This window comes from Nannospalax galili, unplaced genomic scaffold (assembly GCF_000622305.1).
Source record: "Nannospalax galili isolate Female #2095 unplaced genomic scaffold, S.galili_v1.0 scaffold704, whole genome shotgun sequence".
Lineage (NCBI taxonomy): Eukaryota > Metazoa > Chordata > Mammalia > Rodentia > Spalacidae > Nannospalax > Nannospalax galili.
In genome coordinates this window covers 89,113-110,820 of record NW_008352394.1, presented here as the reverse complement: position 1 = coordinate 110,820, position 21,708 = coordinate 89,113, and the positions used below count along the sequence as shown (strand labels likewise).

General features: G+C 51.0%; 1 protein-coding gene across 1 annotated transcript in view; it reads left to right on the top strand.

The window, feature by feature from the left end:
- The window catches only part of Csf1r (colony stimulating factor 1 receptor), a 55,331-nt gene that overhangs the window by 26,805 nt on the left and 6,818 nt on the right, over positions 1-21,708 (top strand). Inside the window, exons 2-14 of the mRNA XM_008849381.3 lie at positions 119-366; positions 3,591-3,848; positions 4,189-4,473; positions 6,271-6,407; positions 6,917-7,076; positions 9,025-9,211; positions 11,443-11,558; positions 11,690-11,810; positions 11,926-12,116; positions 14,100-14,215; positions 19,989-20,115; positions 20,218-20,322; positions 20,818-20,928. Coding sequence (XP_008847603.1) covers positions 318-366; positions 3,591-3,848; positions 4,189-4,473; positions 6,271-6,407; positions 6,917-7,076; positions 9,025-9,211; positions 11,443-11,558; positions 11,690-11,810; positions 11,926-12,116; positions 14,100-14,215; positions 19,989-20,115; positions 20,218-20,322; positions 20,818-20,928 — 1,963 coding nt within the window. The 5' untranslated portion in view covers positions 119-317. The remainder of the gene's footprint in view (positions 1-118; positions 367-3,590; positions 3,849-4,188; positions 4,474-6,270; positions 6,408-6,916; positions 7,077-9,024; positions 9,212-11,442; positions 11,559-11,689; positions 11,811-11,925; positions 12,117-14,099; positions 14,216-19,988; positions 20,116-20,217; positions 20,323-20,817; positions 20,929-21,708) is intronic.

The window sequence follows — 21,708 nt, the reverse complement described above, 5'->3', positions numbered from 1 at the left end:
TTCTCAAACTTAACCAAGCTGTTGCAGGATCAGTCTGGCCCTGCCCTAGACTCTGCCTCCTTCCCCTGGGGTGATGTTTTGTTTTCTTCTAGAGACCCGATATTTCCAAACTCTGTAGTTCCCTTTTAGCCTAGCTAAAAAAAGGGGAAGAGGATCAGCCTGAGGAGGAGGAGGAAGAGGAAAACAAAATCAACAGCCAGCGCAGCAGGCAGGAGCGCGTGTCCAGCTGTCCCCAACCCCGAGGAGCCAGTAGCCAGGAGGCCTGTGCCCAGCTGACTCTCAAACCCTGCATCAGCCTGAGCTGCCCGGTGGAGCCAATGGAGCTGGGGGCTCTGCTGGTCCTGCTGGTGGCCACAGCTTGGCATGGTAAGGGCAGAACTGGGGGTGTCAGTGGGGGTGGTTACAGAGAGGACCCATGGAAGCATTCCCGCCCTTCACCAGGTGACTCCACTCTTTGCTTCCATATATCTAGCACGTGAGTGTGGGGCCGTGGTTATCTGGAGAGAAAAGAAGGTGAGGGTGGAGTGGAAGCAGCCTCGCCAAGCCTGTGAATCTGTGGAAGCTTAGCCAGCTACTTACCATGTATTCTGAGCATGCCCCCTGATGCTCTCAGGGCCTGTGTCCGCTTTTAATCATAGGTGGGTAGAGCTATGCTGATGGACTAGACTGGTACAATGCTTTCGGAAGGTTCCTATGCATATAGGAAGCTACCTAGGGATCTCCTTACAAGGCCAATTGTGATAGGTCTTGGGCAGGACTGAGATTTGCATTTCTGAGAAGATCCTAGGAGCTGCGGCTGCTCCTGCAGCTCTAACCTGAGCCAAAAGGCCCTGATGACCTCACCAGCTCTGACAGCCTGGGAGTTAAGCAAGGCCTTGCTCAGAAAAGCCCAAAGACGCAGTGGGAGGCTTGGGTCAGGGGTCAGGGTGGGAGACAAGAGAATGGCCTTTCTAGCTCTGGGCTCAGTAGTGGGGGAGTTCAGTGAGAAAAATATAGGGCTAGAAGGGAACCTGGGGAAGGCAAGAGGGGGGCTCCCCAGCCATGGCCCTCCTCCGCCGCACACACATACCACACACACTCACACTCACACACCTTCTCAGGCAGCAACAGCTGCAGAACTTCCATCTTTGAGGGCTGGAATAAGTGGCCCAGAGTGACCCAACAAGCACATCTTGGCTCCAGCAGGCCTGACACACATTTTATACTACACCACCTGCTTATTTGGAGAGGCCTTGAGGGAGAATGGGCCTTGGTGGGGAGAAGGGCAGCCTCAGTCAGGTCTTTCACAGGGTCAATGGGAAATTGGTGCAATTGACCTCTGGTGAGATGATGGCCACCAAAGTTCCTTTGCTGGCCTAGTCAGTGTTGCCATCTTTTGTGCTGGCACTTTTCTGTTAGGGGGTGACTTATATACACTAGAAAGCACAATTTCTTAATCATACTGTTGAATGATGTCTGACAAATGCACCCTTACCTGTGTGCATGTGTGTGCGTGCGTATGTAGGGGTGTGTAAGGAATTGTGCAATGTCCAGCTCCGAGGGGAAGAGGAGAAAGGAGACACAGGGTGGGAAACTTAAGTTTTCAGCCCAGTATACTGTCAGTGAGTGAGTGGGGCTGTGGGGGCTCCTGTGGGGCTGGAAATGGTATTGAAGCCCTCATAGACAGGGATGGGCTCACCTCTCCTTTTTGAGTGGTGGTCCTGGGTGCAAATGCTTGGGGTGCCTCCTGGAGCTGATGGTGAATACATCTATCATGGGAGGAAGAGAGGTTTGGGTCATGAGGAAATTTGAAATGGAAGAAGTGAGGAGAACAGACAGGCATGAGGGATCCATGGCCATCAGCACTCAGCCAGGGAAGGTGTCTCTGAGCAGCCTTCCCCTTCCTCCCAACCATGCCACAGAGGAAGTCTACAGTGAACGCGAGTGCCAGCCCTGCTTTCTGTGAATGTCCAGGGCAACAGCTTAAGATGGAACAAGACAGAAGCGTTTCCCTCATCATACTTCCTGGAGGCCAAAGCAGCATATTGGAGTGGCTATGGGAAGGGAAGAGAAAAAGAGACAGACAAGGCAGGAACAAAATCACAGAACCCAAGGTCACAACCCATGACTTTTAAGGATTCAGTTCTTCAGATATCAGCCTACCTGGCCCAAGAGTGGATATTAGAAATGTGGCATGGGAGCAGTAGGCCAGGGAAGGAGCCCTCTCATGCTCTGCTGCCCTCCAGGTGGACTCTGGGATTATCCCTACTAGACAGAAGAGCACTCGAGGCTCAGAGGTCAGCCATCTTCCCCCTGCAAAATGCTGTCTGGGTCCCCAGCCCCAATTGATGTGAGCCCAGCCTGGAGCCTGGTATGCTTGGCCAAGATGGAACAGTTTGTCCCTCTTCCTGCTGGTCACGCTGCACAGGAGGACCACATCCCTCACAGTAGTGGCAACAGTTTTCACCTCTGGCTGAGCTGAAGCTCAGGCAGATAGGCTACGTGTTCCCGATGGATTTGAAATCAGAGCAGATATTAAGCCAGGCTGAAATCATTTGAAAGAAGAGACTTTCCAGTTCTGGACTCAAGCTTAGAGGAGCCAGGGGTACCCACTGAGGAGGGTTTGTAGAGAGCAATGGACTACCCTGAGAGCCCGAAGCCCTTGGGCTGGCATGTCACTGTGCAGGTATTACCAGAGAGGGTAGGAATGTTGGACTTGCAGGAATCCACCAGCAGGATGGTGGCCTGGCCAGGCCTCCCAGCACAGGGCATTCTGAGACTCTGCACCATGTCCCCTCTCTGTGTGGAGATGGGCAGTGGCCAGGAGGGCCAGGAAGCAGAAGTAAGAACGTGCCCCTGGTAGAAGGGCCACAGGCTGGGCGGAAACCAGGGCCAGCAGGGCGCCAGCAATGTGTTTCCGCCCATGAAGGCCAGGGGCGCCTGGCAGCCCCCCTGAGGCTGTGAATCAGCTCTCACTTCCCTCCTTCACCCCTATTTCAGGCCCAGAAAAACTGCTGACACCACAGATGCAACTGGCCTTCTTACCCGAAGGCCTGACAAGGGTTTTAAGTTCTCCTTTCTCCTTCAAACAAAATTTCCTTAAAAGAGATTGGCTGCTCAAACAGGCCCCAGCAGGGCCAAGGGGATGGGGGACAGGAGTGTGTGTGTGTGTGTGTGTGTGTGTGTGTGTGTGTGTGTACCGCAGGCATCCTCGTTCCTAAACATGGCAATTGAGTCTTTGCTTGGAGACAGGCTTGGCACAATAAGGTAGCCCTGGGCTTGGCGTTGTGGTCACAGACATACCCAGTGATTGCAATGATGCCATCCCACCAAGGAAGATCAAGGCAGGAGACTGGGTCCCCCTGGGATGGTGAAGGTGTGTGTGAGGCCAAGGAGCTCCCAGCCCAATCTTAGAGGAGGGCCTCCTGGGTGTTCCCAGATGTCAGTCCCTCCCCAAGCAAATTGGAGTTGAGTAAAGGGCTGAGTGGTATAGACTCATTCAAACCTGACACTTGCTTCTGCTCCTTGCACCATCCCTGCCAAGGTATATCCCAGCTCAACTGTGGGACTGTAAGGGTGCACCCAGGCCTCACTTCTGTCTGCCCCTCCAGGTCACGGGACCCCAGTCATCGAGCCCAGTGGTCCAGAGTTGGTCGTGGAGCGGGGTACGACGGTGACCCTGCGATGTGTGGGCAATGGCAGTGTGGAATGGGATGGCCCCATCACCCCCTACTGGACTTTGGACCCTGATTCCTCCAACAGCATCCTGACCACAAGAAATGCCACCTTCCAAAACACGGGGACCTATCGGTGTACTGAGTCCGGAAACCCCCTGGGGGGCAGCGCCACCATCCACCTGTACGTCAAAGGTGAGGACTCAGAGCTCCCCCTATTGGGCAGGAGGGCTGGCTCCTGGCATAACCAGGCACACTAAGCCAGGTCTAGTTTTTTGGGTGCTGGCCATGAACCTGTAACAGTGCTTACAATCTAATGTAGTCCTTTCAACAACCCTGTGAGGTAGATGCCATGATTATACCTATTTTTCAGAGGCTCAGAGGGGGTGAATCCTTTGCCTGAAGTCACACAGCATCAAGTACCCTAAGGGCACCTAAGTACTCCCTGAATGACCCTACTACAGTATGACTAGGGCATCTTGAGCCTTCCTGTCACTAACGTCCAGTTGTTACCTTGAGCCCTCCTCTTCCCCAGATCCTGACCGACCCTGGAATGTGCTAGCAACAGAGGTTACAGTGTTCGAGAACCAGGACGCCCTGCTGCCCTGCTTGCTCACCGATCCCGCACTGCAGGGCGGTATCTCATTGCTGCGTGTTGGGGGCCGGGCTGTCCCACGCAAAACCAACTACTCCTTCTCACCCTGGCATGGCTTCACCATCCACAAGGTCAAGCTTATCCATACCTATGACTACCAATGCCAAGCCATGGTGCATGGTAGGGCATCGACGTCCATTGGCATCCGGCTTAACGTACAGAAAGGTGTGCATGGTGGAAAAGAACTGGCCAGGCATGGCAGTGGGATGGAGAACTGGTGGCTATGAGGACTGGGGCTGCTGGGAGGAAACAGATACCCAGTTCACTCCAGGGCAAGAGGGGAGAGATGTGCTGTATGGGACTCTGACCATGAGACCAGCCATAATGAGCTAACCAGGGCAATTGGCCAAAGAATATATGGGATAGACCTCCTGTGTCCTGTCCCAGGCTGTCTTGGGCCTCAGGAGACTGGACTACAGTGTACTTCAACCACTGCCACAGACTTAGAGGTTTGACTTGTGGTTTCTGTGTGTCAGGCACTGTGTTGGTTGTGAAGGGTGTCACCCACCTAGACTGGACCTTATTTACTGGAGATTCAGACTAAAAAGTAGATGTAGACTGTGTGGGAGAAGTGAGAGGAGGTTCTAGAGAAAGCTGATGTGGGAAGTGGTAGGATGCTGTTTCTACACACAGCCTCTGAGGAACTTTGAGTTAAAGATCAACAGTGGGAGCTGGACCAGTGGAGTACTAGTGTCACGGAGGCCGAGGTCAGAGGGTAGCAAGTTCCAGGCCAGTCTGAACTACATAATGAGACTCTATATCAAAACATGTAAGGGAGCAATGAGATGGCTCAACGAGTTAAGACAGTCGCCACCAAGCCTGATGACCTGACTTAGATCTCTGGGACCTACATGGTGAAGGAGGACGCATCTATCACAAGACATCCTCTGACTGCCACATGTACTCCATGGCATGTATGGATACATGCTCCTGTGCCTGTGTGTGCATGAGTGAGTGCACACAAACAAACACACACACACAATAAGTGAATGAATGAATAAATAAATAAATGTAATTTAAAAAATTTTAAAGGACTGGCAAAATGGCTCAGTGGGTAAAGGTGCTTGCCACCAAGTCTGATGACCTGAGTTAAATCCCTGGAACCTACATGGTGGAAGGAAAGAGCCAACTCCAACAGAAGTCCTCTGATCTCCACACATAAGCTACGGTATACATACATGTACACACAATCAATTAATTTTTGTTGTTTTATTTTGAAACAGAGTCTCATTGTATGGCTCTTGGTTGGCCTAGAACTTACTCTGTAGATCAGGCTGGCCTTGAACTCACAGAGCTCCACCTGCCTCTGCCTCCTGAGTGCTGGGATTAAAGCTATCATGCTGACGTAATTAATTAATTTAAAAAATCTTTAAAACCGCAAGGACTGGAGATGTAGCTCAGTGGAAGAACAGTTGCCCAGCATACCCAGGACCCTGGGCTTGATATACAGCCCTGCAAACAAATTGTCAGGGCAAGTAGAGCCATCTTACTGAAAGGCATAGATGGGAAAGTACTGAGGAAGGAAGGCAAATGCAAAGGCCCTGTGATGACAAGGAGGTCAGTGTGTTTGCAGCACAGTGTGCAAAGCATGACAGGTCAAGCAGGGTCTACACCAGGCATTGCAATGCACTGGCTCTTATTCTGAGGTTGTTCACACAGATTAGGGACACAGAAGACGGACCCAACTTTGTCTGCTGTAAGACAGGTGGGAGGGAGGCAGAAGGCCTTCAGGATGGGTGTTGCATAAATCCAGGGCAGAGAATGGTGGTGGGCCTGGGGTGGCAGTGCTGGAGAAAGTGGGCTTTCCAAGGTCTCTTTGGGAATTGCTTATGGGAGAAGCTGAGGTATTGTGGCTGCTTCCTGGGATTTGGGGTGGCAGAATGATGGGGCCCTGGGCAGTAGCCTGGCCCATGGTGTTGAGCAGAGTGGCAGCTTAAGCCTAGGCTTTGTCTCTGACCTCAGTCCTCCCAGGACCCCCACATGTGATGCTGGAGCCCACAGAGTTGGTGCGGATTCGTGGGGAGGCTGCCCAGATCATATGCTCAGTCACCAATGTGGACGTAGAATTCAAAGTCTTCCTCAAACATGAAGACACCCAGGTCAGTCCCCGGGGGAAGTCTGCCCATCCTCCCAGCACACAGCCACCAGCCTCACCCCAGATCAGATTTCTGGGCTGAGCACATGGCTGTGGCCTGGAAAAGGAGGAGGACAGGCCCAAGATCTTCCTGCCAGCAGCAGCCTACTCAGGCTGCTGGGTCTTAGGGATGGGGAGGGTGGAAATCTAGTCTCTTGACCCAAGCTTTAGCCTATAGGGCACTTACTTCTGACAGAGAGAGGAAGCACGGGGACATGAAGGCTATTTCAGAAAGACTAGGTGAGAGGAAGGAGGAGGATCCCCAGGAAGGAATGGAGAAGTTGCTTCTGAGATTCCCCATGTGCACTATGTGCCTATCCACCCTTAGTCCAACCCAGGGGCAAGAGACCAGTATTTGGCCCATTTTATAGGTAAAGCAACTGAGGCTCAGAGCTCAGTCCTTGTAGAGTATCATAATCTTATAGGCTGAGGATTTGGATTCAGGCCTAAACATCTCCATTCCTTCTTCTGCAGCTCCAAATCCCTCAACATACTGACTTCCATGATGACCATTACAAAAAAGTCCTGACCCTCAACCTCAACAGTGTGGACTTCCAAGATGCGGGCAGATATTCCTGCATAGCCACCAATGCCCGGGACACACATTCTGTCTCCATGTCCTTCCAGGTGGTGGGTGAGCATCAGGTGCCGGGCAAGGCCTGTGGCTGTTGGGAGATGAAGCTGATGGCAGAAAGAGGGTGGCTTGGTCTTGGGCCTGGTCCTGGGCCTGGCTGCAAGGCATGTTCGGGAAGACGTCCTAGACCCTCCCCTCCCCAGAGCCCTTAACATGGTTCGTTTACCCAGCGCTTTGGGGTGGAGCTCAGCAGTGGCTGCTGCACTTCATGCCTTCTTATTTCTGCAAGTCCGGAAATATGAACAATGCTCCCCTGGTGTGACTGTGGGAGAAGCACTGATATGGGGGATTCCTCTGAGCTGGGACAGGAGGAACAATAGTGGAGTTGCTGGGCCCCAGGGTGACAAAGAAAGGGAACAGCCCTTCTGGAGGAGGGAACAGCATGTGCAAGACACAAGACAAAGAGCCCTGAGGGCCTTTGAGACACCAAAAGCTGCAGCAAACAGTGGAGGTGTGGAGGGGAGAGCAGCGGCCGTGCGGGGCATGGAGAGGAGATGAGGCAGGTGGCAAAGGAGCCTTAATGAAGCGGGTGGATAATCTGTACCTCACCCTGTGGAGAGGTCACAGAGGTTATAAAGATGAGGGGACTGCGCTCCACACGGGGCTGACACTGGAGCTGGAGCACCCAGCTTCAGGATGTCACCCTAACAAGGGTACACCAAACATGAGGTTGACAAACCTCTTTGGGCCTCGAGGCCCCTACCTGCAGAATGGTGATATTAATAGTAACTGAGCATATTTATAAAACTTAGAGGAGGCCCTGGCAAAATCCCCACTACCAATGTGAAAAGAAACACTGTGTGCAGCCCAGTGCTGGGCGGAAGGCTGGGAAACAACCACCACATGTGGTGGGGAGCTGCAGACAGTGGCCAGGGTACCAACCACCGGGATGAAGAACGGCAGGTGTAAGATACCTTCCTGTCCTCTGATGATTGGGTGAAGAGCAGTGCCATTCATTCCGTGGGCTGGGAACCCCTTAACTAAGCAAGAGTTCTCAGGGGTCATTAGTATGACCAGCCAAAGGCCCGTGTGTTAATCATTTGACAGTCAGAGGGGAGAAGAGGAGAGGAAGCATGGATCACTGGCCTTGAGCACACACAGGGAGCTCCGTGAGCCAGGAGCTTTGTAAGGTAAAGGCAAAGGTGAACAAATGCAAGGAAACGTGTCCTCCTGTTACAGCCTTTTATCCAGCTGGAGGCATTCAATCATCACTTAATAAATGTGTGTGCTCGTTCACACTTTGGGCCAGATGTTGTTCTGTACAGCTGAGAGTGAGGCATTTGAAAAACCCGCCTCAGAAAGCATGAATGCTAGCTGGCAGAAGACAAACCATGAGCAAATAAAATGGAAAAACAAGCCCGGCAGCACTTGGCAGTGGAAACATGGTGCTGCCTTTTGGGCGAAGGCCCAAAGTTTGTGGAAGGGCGAGCACAAGCACTTTGGGCAAGACGGCATGCTGTGTTCAAAGAAGGAGTTAGGTGCTGGGGGATGGAGTGAGGGAGAGGTACCAGGTGCAGTGAGAGAGGTAAATCAGGGAGGCCCTAGGACCAATGGAAGAAGCTAGGCTTTCCCTTGAGAGGGTGAGTTGGAAGGTTTAAGCAAAGGAGTGTCATGGTCGGACTTGGGCGTGACAGATTAGCATGGGTTCTGGTATTCTGTGAAGGATGCCTGTAGGGAGTGAACGAGGAAGCAAGTTAGGACTCCACAGAGATGGACCAGTTCAAGGTGACAAGGCTTGACCAAAGTGGTAACAGAGGCAGTGAGAAGGGCTTTGAACAGATGGGTGAACAGATGGAGGGCAGTGGAAAGAGAGGTGAGTCCTGGCTGGGACCAGTGCCCAAGAGCCCAGCACACAGCTTCGCTTGGGCACCAGGTGACGGGGTGGGTAGTCCAATGAACTGATGAACGAGCCTCTCCCCACTAACACCGGATCTGTGTTACTTTTCAGAACGTGCCTACTTGAACTTGACCTCTGAGCAGAACCTTGTGCAGGAGGTGACCGTGGGTGAGAGCCTCACCCTCAAAGTCAAGGCAGAAGCCTACCCTGGCCTGCAAAGTTTTAACTGGGCCTACTTGGGGCCTTTCTCTGAGGACCAACCCAAGCTTCATTTTGTCACCAATAAGGGCACATACAGGTACCACCTGTCAGCTCATAGCTACATGGGGCCGGTGGGGCAGGGGGAGTGCTAGAGTCAGGAGGACTGCTTGGGTCCTGTCCCATTCTTATGTGACCTTGGGTGGGTACCCTCCATTTTCTGTGTCTCACTTTCCCTGCCTCTGGGAGCCTCAATCTCAGTTGTCTGAGAGTTGGATCAAGTTGGCGTATTCCTCTGCCCTGTGTCTTTGGGAAGCCCAGTGCTCTCTTCAGCCACTTACTGTTTCTCAGTGTGCATGTTCTCAAGGCCCTTTAGGATCTCTCAGCCTCATCCCCTGTCCTCCTCGTGGTCAGTGCCAATATAGGAAATGAGCAAGACTTCCACCCCTAGATGCACTTGTAATAATACCCACGCAAGGTACCTGCCACACACATGGGGAGGGAGCTAGAGGGACTCAATCACACATTCTCTAAAGGCCCAGCCACCCCCGAGGTCATCCCCATGGCAGCCCTTCTCCTGGGCTCTGGCATGTGTTCACGGTGCATACTCCCTCCACACTTACTTTCCTGGCACCTTTCCATGCTCAGAGCCTGGGTTGCTCATATACCTACCACTGTAGAAATCCACTGTCCACCTCTGAGGGGACTGTGTCCTCAGAGGTTTACTTTCCTGATCTCAAACTTGTTAGGCAAGCACCCTACAACACCCCAGCCTGAGATTGCCTATTCAGCATATGGATTGTAGTCTAGTGGTGGCTGCATACATTGTCCAAGCAAGAGCTGGTTCTTTGCTCTCATTGAAAAATGTATTTATGGGGCTGGAGAGATGGCTTGGCAGTTAAGAACACTGACTGTTCTTGCAAAAGACCCAAGTTCGAATCCCAGCACCCACATGGCAGCTAACAACTGTCCATAACTCCAGTTTCGGGGGATCCGACAGTCTCTTCTGTCCGCCTTGGACATTGCATGAGGTGCACTTACCTATATGCAGGCAGTATATGCATACATATGAAATTGCTAAAAAATTTAAGAAAGGGGGCTGGAGAGATAGTCCAGTGGTTAAGAGCACTGACTGCTCTTGCAGAGGACCCAGGTTCAATTCCCAGCACCCTCATGGCGGCTGCAAACCATCCTTAACTCTAGTTCCAGGGGAATCCGAAGCCCTCTTCTGACCTCTGCGGCATTGCATGACACGGGTGCACTCACTTACATGCAGGCAATACATTCATACACATAAACAAAACAAAACATTAACAATTTTTTAAAAAATATTTCAATTAAAAAAATTTTTTAAATGTATTTATTATCTGAATAAAACATTAGCTGGGTTATGGGGGCACATGTTATCCCAGCACTTGGGAGGCAGAGACAGGAGGATCAAGGCCAGTCATGGCTACATAGCAAATTTGAGGCCAGCCTGGGCTACATGAGACCTTGTCTCAAGCAACAATAACAAATACATAAACTCATTATGGAAAAAATTATAAAATAGAGACTTAGGAAAGAACAGAAAATTATGTAGAATCAGTCAAAGGTGACTTTTGTCATCATTTGCTTCCAAAGTTCTCTGTAACAAAGGATACCACTAAGTTGAGTGTCTTTAATAATCAAGCACTTTAAATGCACATCCCTTTAACCCTCAGACTAAGTGTGTAAATTAAAAGCCATCAGAATCACTCTCACAGTCACAGAAGCAGAGGACCAGAGCAGTTCAGTGCCTGTAAAAGTCATAGCCAAGAAACAGTGTCATTAGGACTTGACCTCTGGTCTCTGTAACTACACAGTCCAGAACCAGTTCTGCCTCCTGTCCCTGGATGGTCCTTCATGACAGGACTACACTTCAGGGATTTTCAGTAGGGTTTTCATGCTTGTGAAAACTTAGTTCAGTGACAGTAATAAAAACAAGGGACTTGTGATGTAGCTCCCAACACCTCACAGACATTGTCTCTACTGGGAGAAAAAGAATACTCCTGGGGCTGGAGAGATGGCTCAGTGGTAAGGAGCACTGACTACTCTTGCAGAGGACCTGGGTTGCAGGCATTACACTTACATACACATAAAATAAAAATAATAACAATAATAGAAAGAACACTCCCCGACCATTGAAGGACCTGGGGTGGGTGATTTTCCCTGTCTCAATGGCACCCTCCTGAGGAGCTGGCTCAGCTAAGGCCTCTGTGTACAGATACTTCAACGTAAGGAAAGCCACCTCCCAGGCCAAGATTCCTTCTGATGCTGGGGCTCACTTAGCGCCTCGTGCCTACCCTGCAGGTACACATCTGACCTCTTCCTGTCCCGAGTGAAGCCCTCTGAGGCTGGCCGCTACGCCTTCCTAGCTCAGAATGAGGGAGGCTGGAATAATCTGACCTTTGAACTCATCCTGCAATGTAAGTGACAGGGAGAAGCTGCCCAGGGTGTACTGGGAGGAGGAGGGCAGTAGGCTTAGTGTAGGCAGCCAAGAGGGACACCAGCCCCTAAGGCTGATCTCTGCCTTTTCTACCCTTCCTTTCCTCCACAGACTACCCAGAGGTCAGTGTCACATGGATCCCCATCAATGGCTCTGATGTCCTGCTCTGTGATGCCTCTGGGTACCCCCAGCCCAATGTGATGTGGATGCAGTGCAGAGGCCACACTGATAGGTCAGTGGGCTCTGCTCCCCTCCCTGGGCTGAACATCTGGTGGGCACCCATGTGTAGGAGGGGCATGCTGATGCAGGTATCTGTACAGCCCTGAGTTGCAGTGTGTTCTTCCTAGGTGCAATGAGGCCCAGGCCCTGCAGGTTTGGAGGGACACACACTCTGAGGTCCTGAGCCAGGAACCCTTCCACAAAGTAGTCATCCAGAGCCAGCTGGTCATTGGGAGCTTTGAACACAACATGACCTATACCTGCAGAGCCCACAACAGCCTGGGGAACAGCTCCCAGTCTTTCAGGGCTGTCTCTACAGGTGAGCCTTCACTCTTTGTCCTATCAGAGTGGATATCTGGCTGTCCTGGAGACTGCTTACCTCCCAGAGGTAAGCTTTGTGCAGATCCCAGCCACACTGAGTTCTACCTCTTGGCCAATTGTGGCTAATCCTGAGGCACAGAGTTCCAGAGGCAGCTACACAGAAGAGGTCCAGAGCCCTCCTTGGGAATGAAAAGAAAGAGGAAAGGGCAGGGAGTGGGGAAAACAGAACAAGGCCCAGAGACGGAGCAGTGGCCTGAAGCAACCTGGCCTTTTGGCTCTTGTCCCTGAATTTGAATCATGCATGGTTTCACATGTATGTGAGTGGTGCGGGGCATGGTAGCGCACACCTTTAGTCCCAGCACTTGGGAGGCAGAGGCAGGCGGATCTCTGTGAGTTCAAGGCCAGCCTGGTCTACATAGTGAGTTCCAGGCCAGCTAGGGCTACAGGGAGACCCTGTCTCAAAAAGACCAAATAAAATAAACAAACAAATGAACAAATAAACATATGGATGAGTAGTATATTCACTGGTAACAGTGATCCCTCAGAGGCGAGTGTGAGGGAAACAGATGGAGGCAGAGGCAGGCGGATCTCTGTGAGGTCAAGGCCAGCCTGGTCTACATAGTGAGTTCCAGGCCAGCTAGGGCTACAGGGAGACCCTGTCTCAAAAAGACCAAATAAAATAAACAAACAAATGAACAAATAAACATATGGATGAGTAGTATATTCACTGGTAACAGTGATCCCTCAGAGGCGAGTGTGAGGGAAACAGATGTTGAACAAGGAAATACAGCTCATCCCAAGTTCAGAGCCAGTTAAGATGCCTTCCCCATCTCCTTCCAAGTCCTCCGCAACCCTGAGACCATCCTGCCCACTCAGGACCACTGTGTGAGGGGCTTCCCAGGGCTGATGTAGGGCCCTGTGCACTGACACAAGCTGCCTTTCTCTGCATTGAACTATGGCTCTGCCTGGGCTTAGTCTTGCTCAGAAGCCCACAACCCCCTCTGGCCCTTAAACAACCAGGTTTTGGTGCCTACTGTGTGCCAGGCCCTGGGTGAAGCTCTCAGTCCAGAGGGAACAGGGCAGGCCCCTGGCTTCTGCTTGGCTCTGGGATCCTGTCACTCACATCCTCCAGCTGCTAACCTTGGAACAACTGCTGGCAGGCCCACTGCCCTGCTGCCTGTGGCTGTTCTGTGTCACTGCTGGTGGCGGCAGTTTGCAGTAATAAAGCTAACACTGGGTTGGGTGCCGGCACCATGTATGTCAGTGCTCAGTGACCTCTCATCCCCCATCCAGCAGCTAAATCCCATCTTCCTTTGCTTGGGAAAGATGATAAACCTGAGACTTGGTGAGGTCGGTGTCACTCATCCCCTAAGGCACAGAGATGAGCTGTGACCTCAGCCTCAAGCTCCTGACTGCACAGGAATGAAATTATGTCCTTCCTACCACATCAAGAGAGCTAGGGTTAGAGGTCAGGACAGAGGAGACTCAGGGCCCCTAAGCTGACTGTGAGGCTCCCAGAAGGGCCACTTAATTCCTAAGGACACATGGAGAAGCTGCAGGGAAGCAGGAGGTAGATTTGGGTGTAAACTCCAGAAGTCCGCCTGTCCACAGGTGAGGGTGGTAAAGCCCCACCACTGGGGTATGCACGCAAACAGTGGCTCGGCACCAGGCCAGATTATTGCAGTGGCCTTTCATGTACTGGCCTGGGATGGGAATGCATGACTCCAAGGGTCCCCCAAGCCACAGGACACTGTGATTCTGGGCAGGCCTGAGGGTTGGGCATGTCTGCAAGAGAGGCTGTCCAAGCGGTCCTCCCTGCCATTAGATAAGGGAGCATCTCCAGGAGGCTCATGGAGGTTTGGTGGTGAGGGGGCTCCTGGGCAAAAGAAGCATTTAAGCACCTCCTGTGTTCTAGGCAGCTGATCTCAGGAGTGTGACTGGCGGCCCCACCACTTGCTCACTTTCTGCCCCTGTCTTTCAGGAAGGGTCAAGCAGCTCCAGGATGAGTCCCTGTTCACACCGGTGGTGGTGGCCTGCATGTCTGTCATGGCTTTGCTGCTGCTGCTCCTGCTGGTTCTCATGTACAAATATAAGCAGGTGAGCTAGGTGGGGAAGCTGGGCAGCCAGGCCAAAGGAACCCGTGCTCACTCCTTCATCCTGTCAGGAGGTCCTGCAGCTAGAGGCTGTGTAGTAGGTACCAATGTGTGCCAACATAGGTAGTGCTGAGGAGCCTAGTGCTGTCCTGATAGGCTTACTGTCCAGGACAGGAGAAAGTGAGAGCGAGGGTACTTTTGAGAGCAAAAGGTGCTATAGGTTGAGAACAAGGTCCCAACCCGAGGCCTCTAGACATCCAGCACGTGGGTGAGATGGGCACACAGAAAGGGCATCTCTAGATGCTCAAGCAGCATGAGGCTAGTGGGAAGCCTGTGATCCTTTCTATCCTCTTCCTTCCCCTCACTGTATTCTGATTAGCAAGCATGCCATTTATTGCTACCTGTTGGCACACTGAATGCTCTGGTAGGCTTCTCACTAAGCAAGAAATGTGAGGGCCACTGTTTTGAAGCTGTTTATCCCTGTCATCCCACTTACTACCCTCAACAAGTATGTCACCAACCCTCTTTTATGAATTGGCATCTGAGACTCTGAGAGGTTCAGACAGGTCCTAGTTCATGGTCAGTGGCAGAGGAGGGGACAAACTCCAAAGCTGTGCTTTTGGACCATATGTAATATGGATTCAACTTCTTTTACCTTCTTCCCAATGCCCCAGAGGTAAGAGGAAGTTGTTAGCACTGAATTAATCAGACTCTGAGCTCAGCAAGGCTGGACCAGGGCCAGGGTCAATAATGGAGCCCATGGCCTCTACCACCTGGCCCAGGTGCCTCCTCACACAGTAGGAGGGTAAGGCCAGGGGCCAGAGGTAGAGGGCCTCCCCTCAGCAGGGTGTGTGGGAGGGGCTGTTGGAGGAGGTGGTGAGGCTTTGCTGGAAGGGGCTGTAGAAGATAGGGAGTCCGGGGAAAAGAGAAGGGATTCTGTGGAGAGAGTAGTACATGCAGAGAGGCAGGGTATGGGGACCAAGGCACATTCTAGAACTGAAGAGGAGAGGGTTGGAGTTTAGGGTCTGATGTAGTGGTGAGACCCCAACCTCCAGGTCCAGTGCTGCCAGTGGGTTTGAACAAAGGGAGGTTAAGGAATAGTAACTGCTTGTGCCCCCTTTACTTACTATCTTTTCATGGTTACCCCTGCTTTGGAGGGGTCCTGTAAGAAGGATATTGAGGGGCGGGATGAATAGATGATGGGGTCCCAGGGTCAGGCTCCCTACATTCTCACCACCACCCAGCATGAGAATGTAGTTCCAAATGCAGCCAAGAAAACAGGGGCCTGGGTCACCACTGCAGGGACCTCAGTCCAACTTGGACACTTGCCAATAACCTGAGCTACCTAACTATCGTTTCTGGCCTTGTTTCTTCTTCTGTATGAGGGGGCCAGGTGACTTTTCCTAGCCCCTCATACTCTGGATGACTGGCCTTCAGAGCCAGGGACTGGTAGTTGATGCTCCATGTCCCCATTCTGGCTCTGAATGGCTCTGCCTTGAGATCACAGGGAAGTGCGTGTGTTGAAGCCCTGTTGTCCATCTGTAAAACGAGATTCCTGAAGGCAGGTCGGCAAGATTCCCCAACCTCCTCTATAGAAGAGGAATAAGATGCCAGGTGTCAAAGACAGGGCTCAGTGGTGGAACCTGTTTCCTCATCTAAGGAGGATGTTGGCTAGGGACCCAATTAGCTCATGTGTGGTGGGATGGGAGAGCATTTGAGGTTGGCATCTCCTTGACCACACACCAAAGTGGTTGCTGGGTACTACTTGCTAGAGATGGCTTAGTCATTGTCATGGCTGCCTTCCTCTGCAAAGTTCCACTGGCATAAAGCTCTTCCTTATATGGAACTGAAAACTCCCTCGGGTGCCGCGTGAGCATCTGGACCCCACAGCCCTTTCTACCAGGGCTGACTGGCCTCGCTTAGCTGTGGTCTAGGGACACCTCAGCTCTCTCCACAGTGCTATTTTTTAGAACATTTGCTCTAGCTACCTTCTTGTTTCCCACTCAGGAAATTCAATGGTCTCTGAGCCCTCCCATGGCTAGGGGACCTGCAGTCTCAGGCTGCCATCTTCCCAACACCCTCAATGTCCCCAAGCCGAGATGCCCTTCCTGGGGAAGAGTGAAAGGGTCAAGGCAGTCATCCTCCTGCTAGCAGTACTTCTCTGGTCAACCTCTTCATGGGGCCCTTGATCCTACCTGTCTTGGTTGCCCAGGCCTGGGTGGAGTGGCCTGTCCGTAGAAGGGTTGTTTCTGCTCATAACTGAGTCATCATCTTTTGTCCCCCAGGGAAGCCACAGCAGTGGGAAGGGCTCAGGGGAAGAGGAAAGGACAGGAGTCAGCAGGCTACTGGACAGGGACAAAGGAAGGGAGTGATGGGGCGCAGAGGAAGGACGGATAGGGACAGAAAGGCCACCAGAGAGCTTTGGATTCTGGGTCCAGGACCAAGTTGAGGGAGGAGGGCCTGCAGAGTTTTCAGTGGATCTGAAGGGGTCTCCTTCTTCCCTAGGCTCAAGACCTACAACACAGAGTCAGAGGCCTGACTGGGAAAGTGGCTTAGACCTGATGTCCCCACGCCCACGAGGAGAACTCAGGCAAGGGACTCAGGCTTAGAGTCAGTGTGAGTAATGGGTAAACTGGCACACAGTGAGACTCTAGCCAGCCCCAGCTCCCAAGAAGGGTCAGGAAGCAGCTGCAACTGGCATTCCAGTTGCTACTCCTGCTAAGAAGGGATCTGGCAGGGGACCACTTTAACCTCCCAAGGATGTCCCCAAAGGTCCCAGGGGACCCTGGGGATTCCCAAGACTGGCAAAGAGTGCTCAGCACCAGGATCAGAGATTCAGATGTGAGATTCTAGCCAAACCTCCCTTCCCCTCAGACCATCCCTTCCAACATTGCCTGGACAGAGATGGGAGGGCTGACTCAGCCCAGCTGCAGAGGGACAGGGGAAGCAGAAGTGGCCAGGAGAAAAACAGCCGTAGCCACAGAGGCTTCTGGAGATGGAAGTGGCAGGAAAGGCCACCCCACCTACAGTGTTTGCATCCTTGGAGACTCACGAAGTCGTACCCTAGGTCTCGTTTCAGATACTTCTCCCAAGCTATAACATATGGATGTTTAGTTGGTGGTGGTGGTAGTAGTGATGTTTTGTATTTTTTGTTTGTTTTTTGTTCTTTTTGCTTTGTTATTTGGGGACGGGGTCTCATGTAGCTAAGGCTGACCTCAAACTCCCTCTATAGCAGAGGCTGGTCTTGAATATTTGATCCTCCTGCTTCCATCTACCAAGTATTAGGATTATAGGTGCTCATCATGGTGAACCACTGGGTGTTCTTCATTTTTCCTAACTACAGTCTTTTCTCCCAAATTACCAACTACAAGTTCTTCACTGTGGTTATCTGAAATCTCATATGTTTGCAAGACTTTCAGTGACAGGCTACCCTCTTCCCCTAGCTGAAACACCCCAGCTGCTAAGCATAGACCTGCCAGTCCCTGTCCTCAAGGCCTGACAGAACAGAGAACTGGTCTGCTGACCCAAGGTCTCAGTGTCCTCACTACGCCAGCCTGGCTTCCACTTTCCCCCAAACAGTCTTCCCTCAGCACTTCTCATGGACAGCTTGGTATGATGCACCCATGCAGCTGCCCCCCAGGGCAGGAAAGGGTGAGGCAGTCACCCCTTCTGTCCAGACCCCAGTCTTAGCTCTACCAGCTAACAGGGTTGACGTAGCACAGAGAGCCAGAGGAGGAACTGGAGCCCACTGTCAGATGTAATGTGTGGCTATCCCTTTGCCAGAGGGCTCCTCCCCTGCCTTGACTTTTCCTGCTCCTTCTTCCAGTTAGGAGAGAGCCCACTAGTTACACCTTTATGACCTTCCTGCATGGAAGCTTTGCTCCCCTTCCCTAAGCCACACTGGTCACTTTCCTGTCCCCTGCATTTTTCAGGATGTTACCCACTTCAAGGCTGTTCAGCATTTGTGTTCCCTGTGTCTGTAAAATTCTTCTGGCTTCTCATGATCCCTCCTGACTCATCACTCTATCCTGTTATCCTGCTTTATTGTCTTTGGCATTATTTTTAATGCTTTTATTAAGTAGATACTAATTATACATAATAATGGCTTCATTATGACATTTTGAAGCATGTACATATTTTGATCATATCGTATTCATTCCCCATTGACCTCTCTTGTCTCTCTCCCATGTCCACTGATCTCCTTCCTCTTCCTGAATTACTATTGTATTTTAAGTGTGTGTGTGTGTGTGTGTGTGTGTGTGTGTGTGTGTGTGTGTTCCAATGAGTTTCATTAGGGTTGCTTGTAAAAATATAGACGGGAAGTTTTTCTTTTTTCACAGGAGTATGGGCTATACCACTGAAGAAAATGTCTCTTCCTCCCCCAGTAACCATTAACTGCTTATAGATCTTCAGGGAGGGTGGGACCTTGTGAGCTCCTCCCACCTTTATGACAGGATATTGACAGGTGTAATCTTGCACAGGTCCTATGCAGGTAATAGCTGCTGTGAGTTCAAGAAGGTAACAGCCATGTTATGCTCAGAAGACAGCATCCCACAACACTCCAGCCCACCCTCTCAGCACTTTTGACAAGTTATAAAACTTTGCAGTTTGTGCTTCCCACTGCAAAAAGCAGCTTCTCTGACTAAAGTTGGGAGCAGCATTAATTTATGGGGATAAACATAACTATTTGGAAGGAAAATTGACAAACACATCATATCCATTTAGCAAAACAACAGCGGTATCATCCCCACTAGGGCCTATGACCACCCAGTGAGGAGCTTTTGAGAAAACGTTAGTCCTAGTTGTGAATTCCTTTTTGTGGCACAGGCTTCTGTTCCAGTCAGAAAAGTGGTTGTTTACCCTATAACAGGCTTGATCCTATTTGCACCAATGGACACATCTTTCATGGCACTATTTGAAGACTTCATTTAAGTTGAATGCTTCTCTTAGCCACTCAAATGCCAACTCCATGGGGCCAAGAGTTTGCCTTATTCAATGTTGAACTGACCACACCTGATAGAAATATATGCTTAGTAAAATGTTTGGATGGAACTGTGATTCAGCCTTGAAAAGAAAGGGAATTCTGACTAGAACATGGATGAACCTTGAGGATATTATCAGTGAAATAAGCCAGTCACAGGAGGCAAATACTGAAGGTCTCCACTTATATGCAATACCCAGAACAGTAAAATTCAGAAAGTAGAATCATGGCTGCCAGTGGCTAGAAAGAGGGAGAAGTGGGGTGTTATTATTTAATGGATAAAGAACTTGTTTCACAGGATCAAGAGTTTTGGACATCAACTACCTATCACAGTGAATGCACTCAATACCACTGAGGTGTACACTTGAAAATGGTTGAGATGGTACATTTTGAGTTCTGTTTATTTAACAGCAACTGAAAATAAAAGTAGGGCTGGAGGATAGCTCAGTTGTATAGTATGTATGTAAGCATTCATGAGTCCCTGGTTCAATTCCTAGTACCCCCAGAAAACCAACAAGATTTGGATGAGTGAATGGGCAGGTGGGTAAATGAATGGACAGATCTCAACATCTACCCCCATGTTGGTCCAGGAAACTAAGGCTTGGAAAAGGGAAGGTCACATAGTAAGACAGTGTCAGGCAAGGACTAGCTTTTGATGCTCTTCCCACAGGATGCCATGGACCCTCAGTGTATGGCAGGCTGAGAGCTTCTAGATTGCCCCCGTGTGCTCTCGGGAAGTGAGGCTCAAAGTCTGCCTGCTAGACCCAGAGCCTTATGCCTTCTTTTCCTTCTGCAGAAGCCTAAGTACCAAGTGCGCTGGAAGATCATTGAGAGCTATGAGGGCAACAACTACACCTTCATTGACCCCACCCAGCTGCCCTACAATGAGAAGTGGGAGTTCCCCCGGAACAATCTGCAGTTTGGTGAGATGGGGACTCACTATCTGTGCCCTCCCATCATAGGGCTGCTGGGGGCTGCAGGGAACTGATGGGCCCCAGGAACCTAAGGGTCCATGTGTATGACAGGTAAGACTCTTGGAGCTGGTGCCTTTGGGAAGGTGGTAGAGGCCACAGCCTTTGGTCTAGGCAAGGAAGATGCCGTGCTGAAGGTGGCTGTGAAGATGCTCAAGTGTGAGTGGGGGGAGGAAGGAATGGGGGACCCAGGGATGGGGAGTGGGGGGGATGGGAATGGGGGTTGACAGGGGAGGTGGGAATGGGGGCTGGGGAGTGCTGTTGATAGGCTGGTCTGTTATCACAAGAGGCACTTTGCACACTTTTAGCCTGTTGAAATCTGGGAGATTTAGTTTGGGGACTTGACTTTCCATAAGAACTCCAGGCTCCATAGGACTCTGGGTTCTGAGATCTCTAAACCCTTGAGTAGGAATGGGACTTCTGAGCCCCAGGGAGGATGGTGTAAACAGAGGCCACGTAGGTAAGGATCATGATCCTATCACAGCTTCACTTCTTCCACTCCAGATCAGTTCAGTAACAGGGCAGTCCCTCGTCTCCCTCCTGGTTTCCTCTCTCCCATCTGTTGTCTGGATTTCTCCTCCTCTCATTGGACTCTGATCTTTCCTGGTCTCTGGGTGCCCCCTGCTTGCTCTGACGTGTGGTCCCATCTCCTAGCCACGGCTCATGCTGATGAGAAGGAGGCCCTCATGTCAGAACTGAAGATCATGAGTCACCTGGGCCAGCATGAGAATATAGTTAACCTCTTGGGAGCCTGCACCCATGGAGGTAAGAGCCTGTTGGGAATGGGGATCCATGGTCTTGGGGTACCCAAGGGTCCCTGGGCACCTGGCTCGAAGTTCCCCTTCTCAGCTGCTCTGAGTGGTATAGGCTCCTGATATTCCTAGGTCAGACTCCTAGGGTGAGCAGGAGCCACTAATAGCTGATGCAGACTCTCATGTAGATTTCTAGGCTTACAGGGAATCTGACTCTGTAGGTCTTATATGAAGCCCCAAATCTATCTTTTAAGAGGCCCTCACCCAAGACCACTTAGGTGTCTCAGGACTCCAGGCCACATCCCTCTTCATTATAGTAGCTTTGTCCTATATTTAACTGCCATAGATTTCCTCTGAAAAATGAATTCTTGAGCTAAAATGTTTTTTCCCCTTTTTAAAAAATATTTTATTTTTATTTTACGTGAATGAGTGTACTGCCTGCATGTATGTGAGTGCACCCATGTCGTGCAATGCCGCAGAGGTCAGAAGGGGGCTTTGGATTCCCCTGGAACGGGAGTTAAGGATGGTTTGTAGCCACCATATGGGTGCTGGGAATTGAACCCGGGTCCTCTGCAAGAGCAGTCAGCACTCTTAACCCCTAAGCCATCTCTCCAACCCCTCCCCTTTTCTTTTTTGAGCCAGGGTCTCAGGCTGACCTTAAATTCATGATCCTCCCATCTCAACCTCCAGAGTGCTGGGATTACAGGCAAGCATTACCACATCTAAGCTGTTTTTTGAAAGTTTTGTTAAGTTTTCATTGGCGTTACACAGATGGGGTTACTGAGGCACTGAG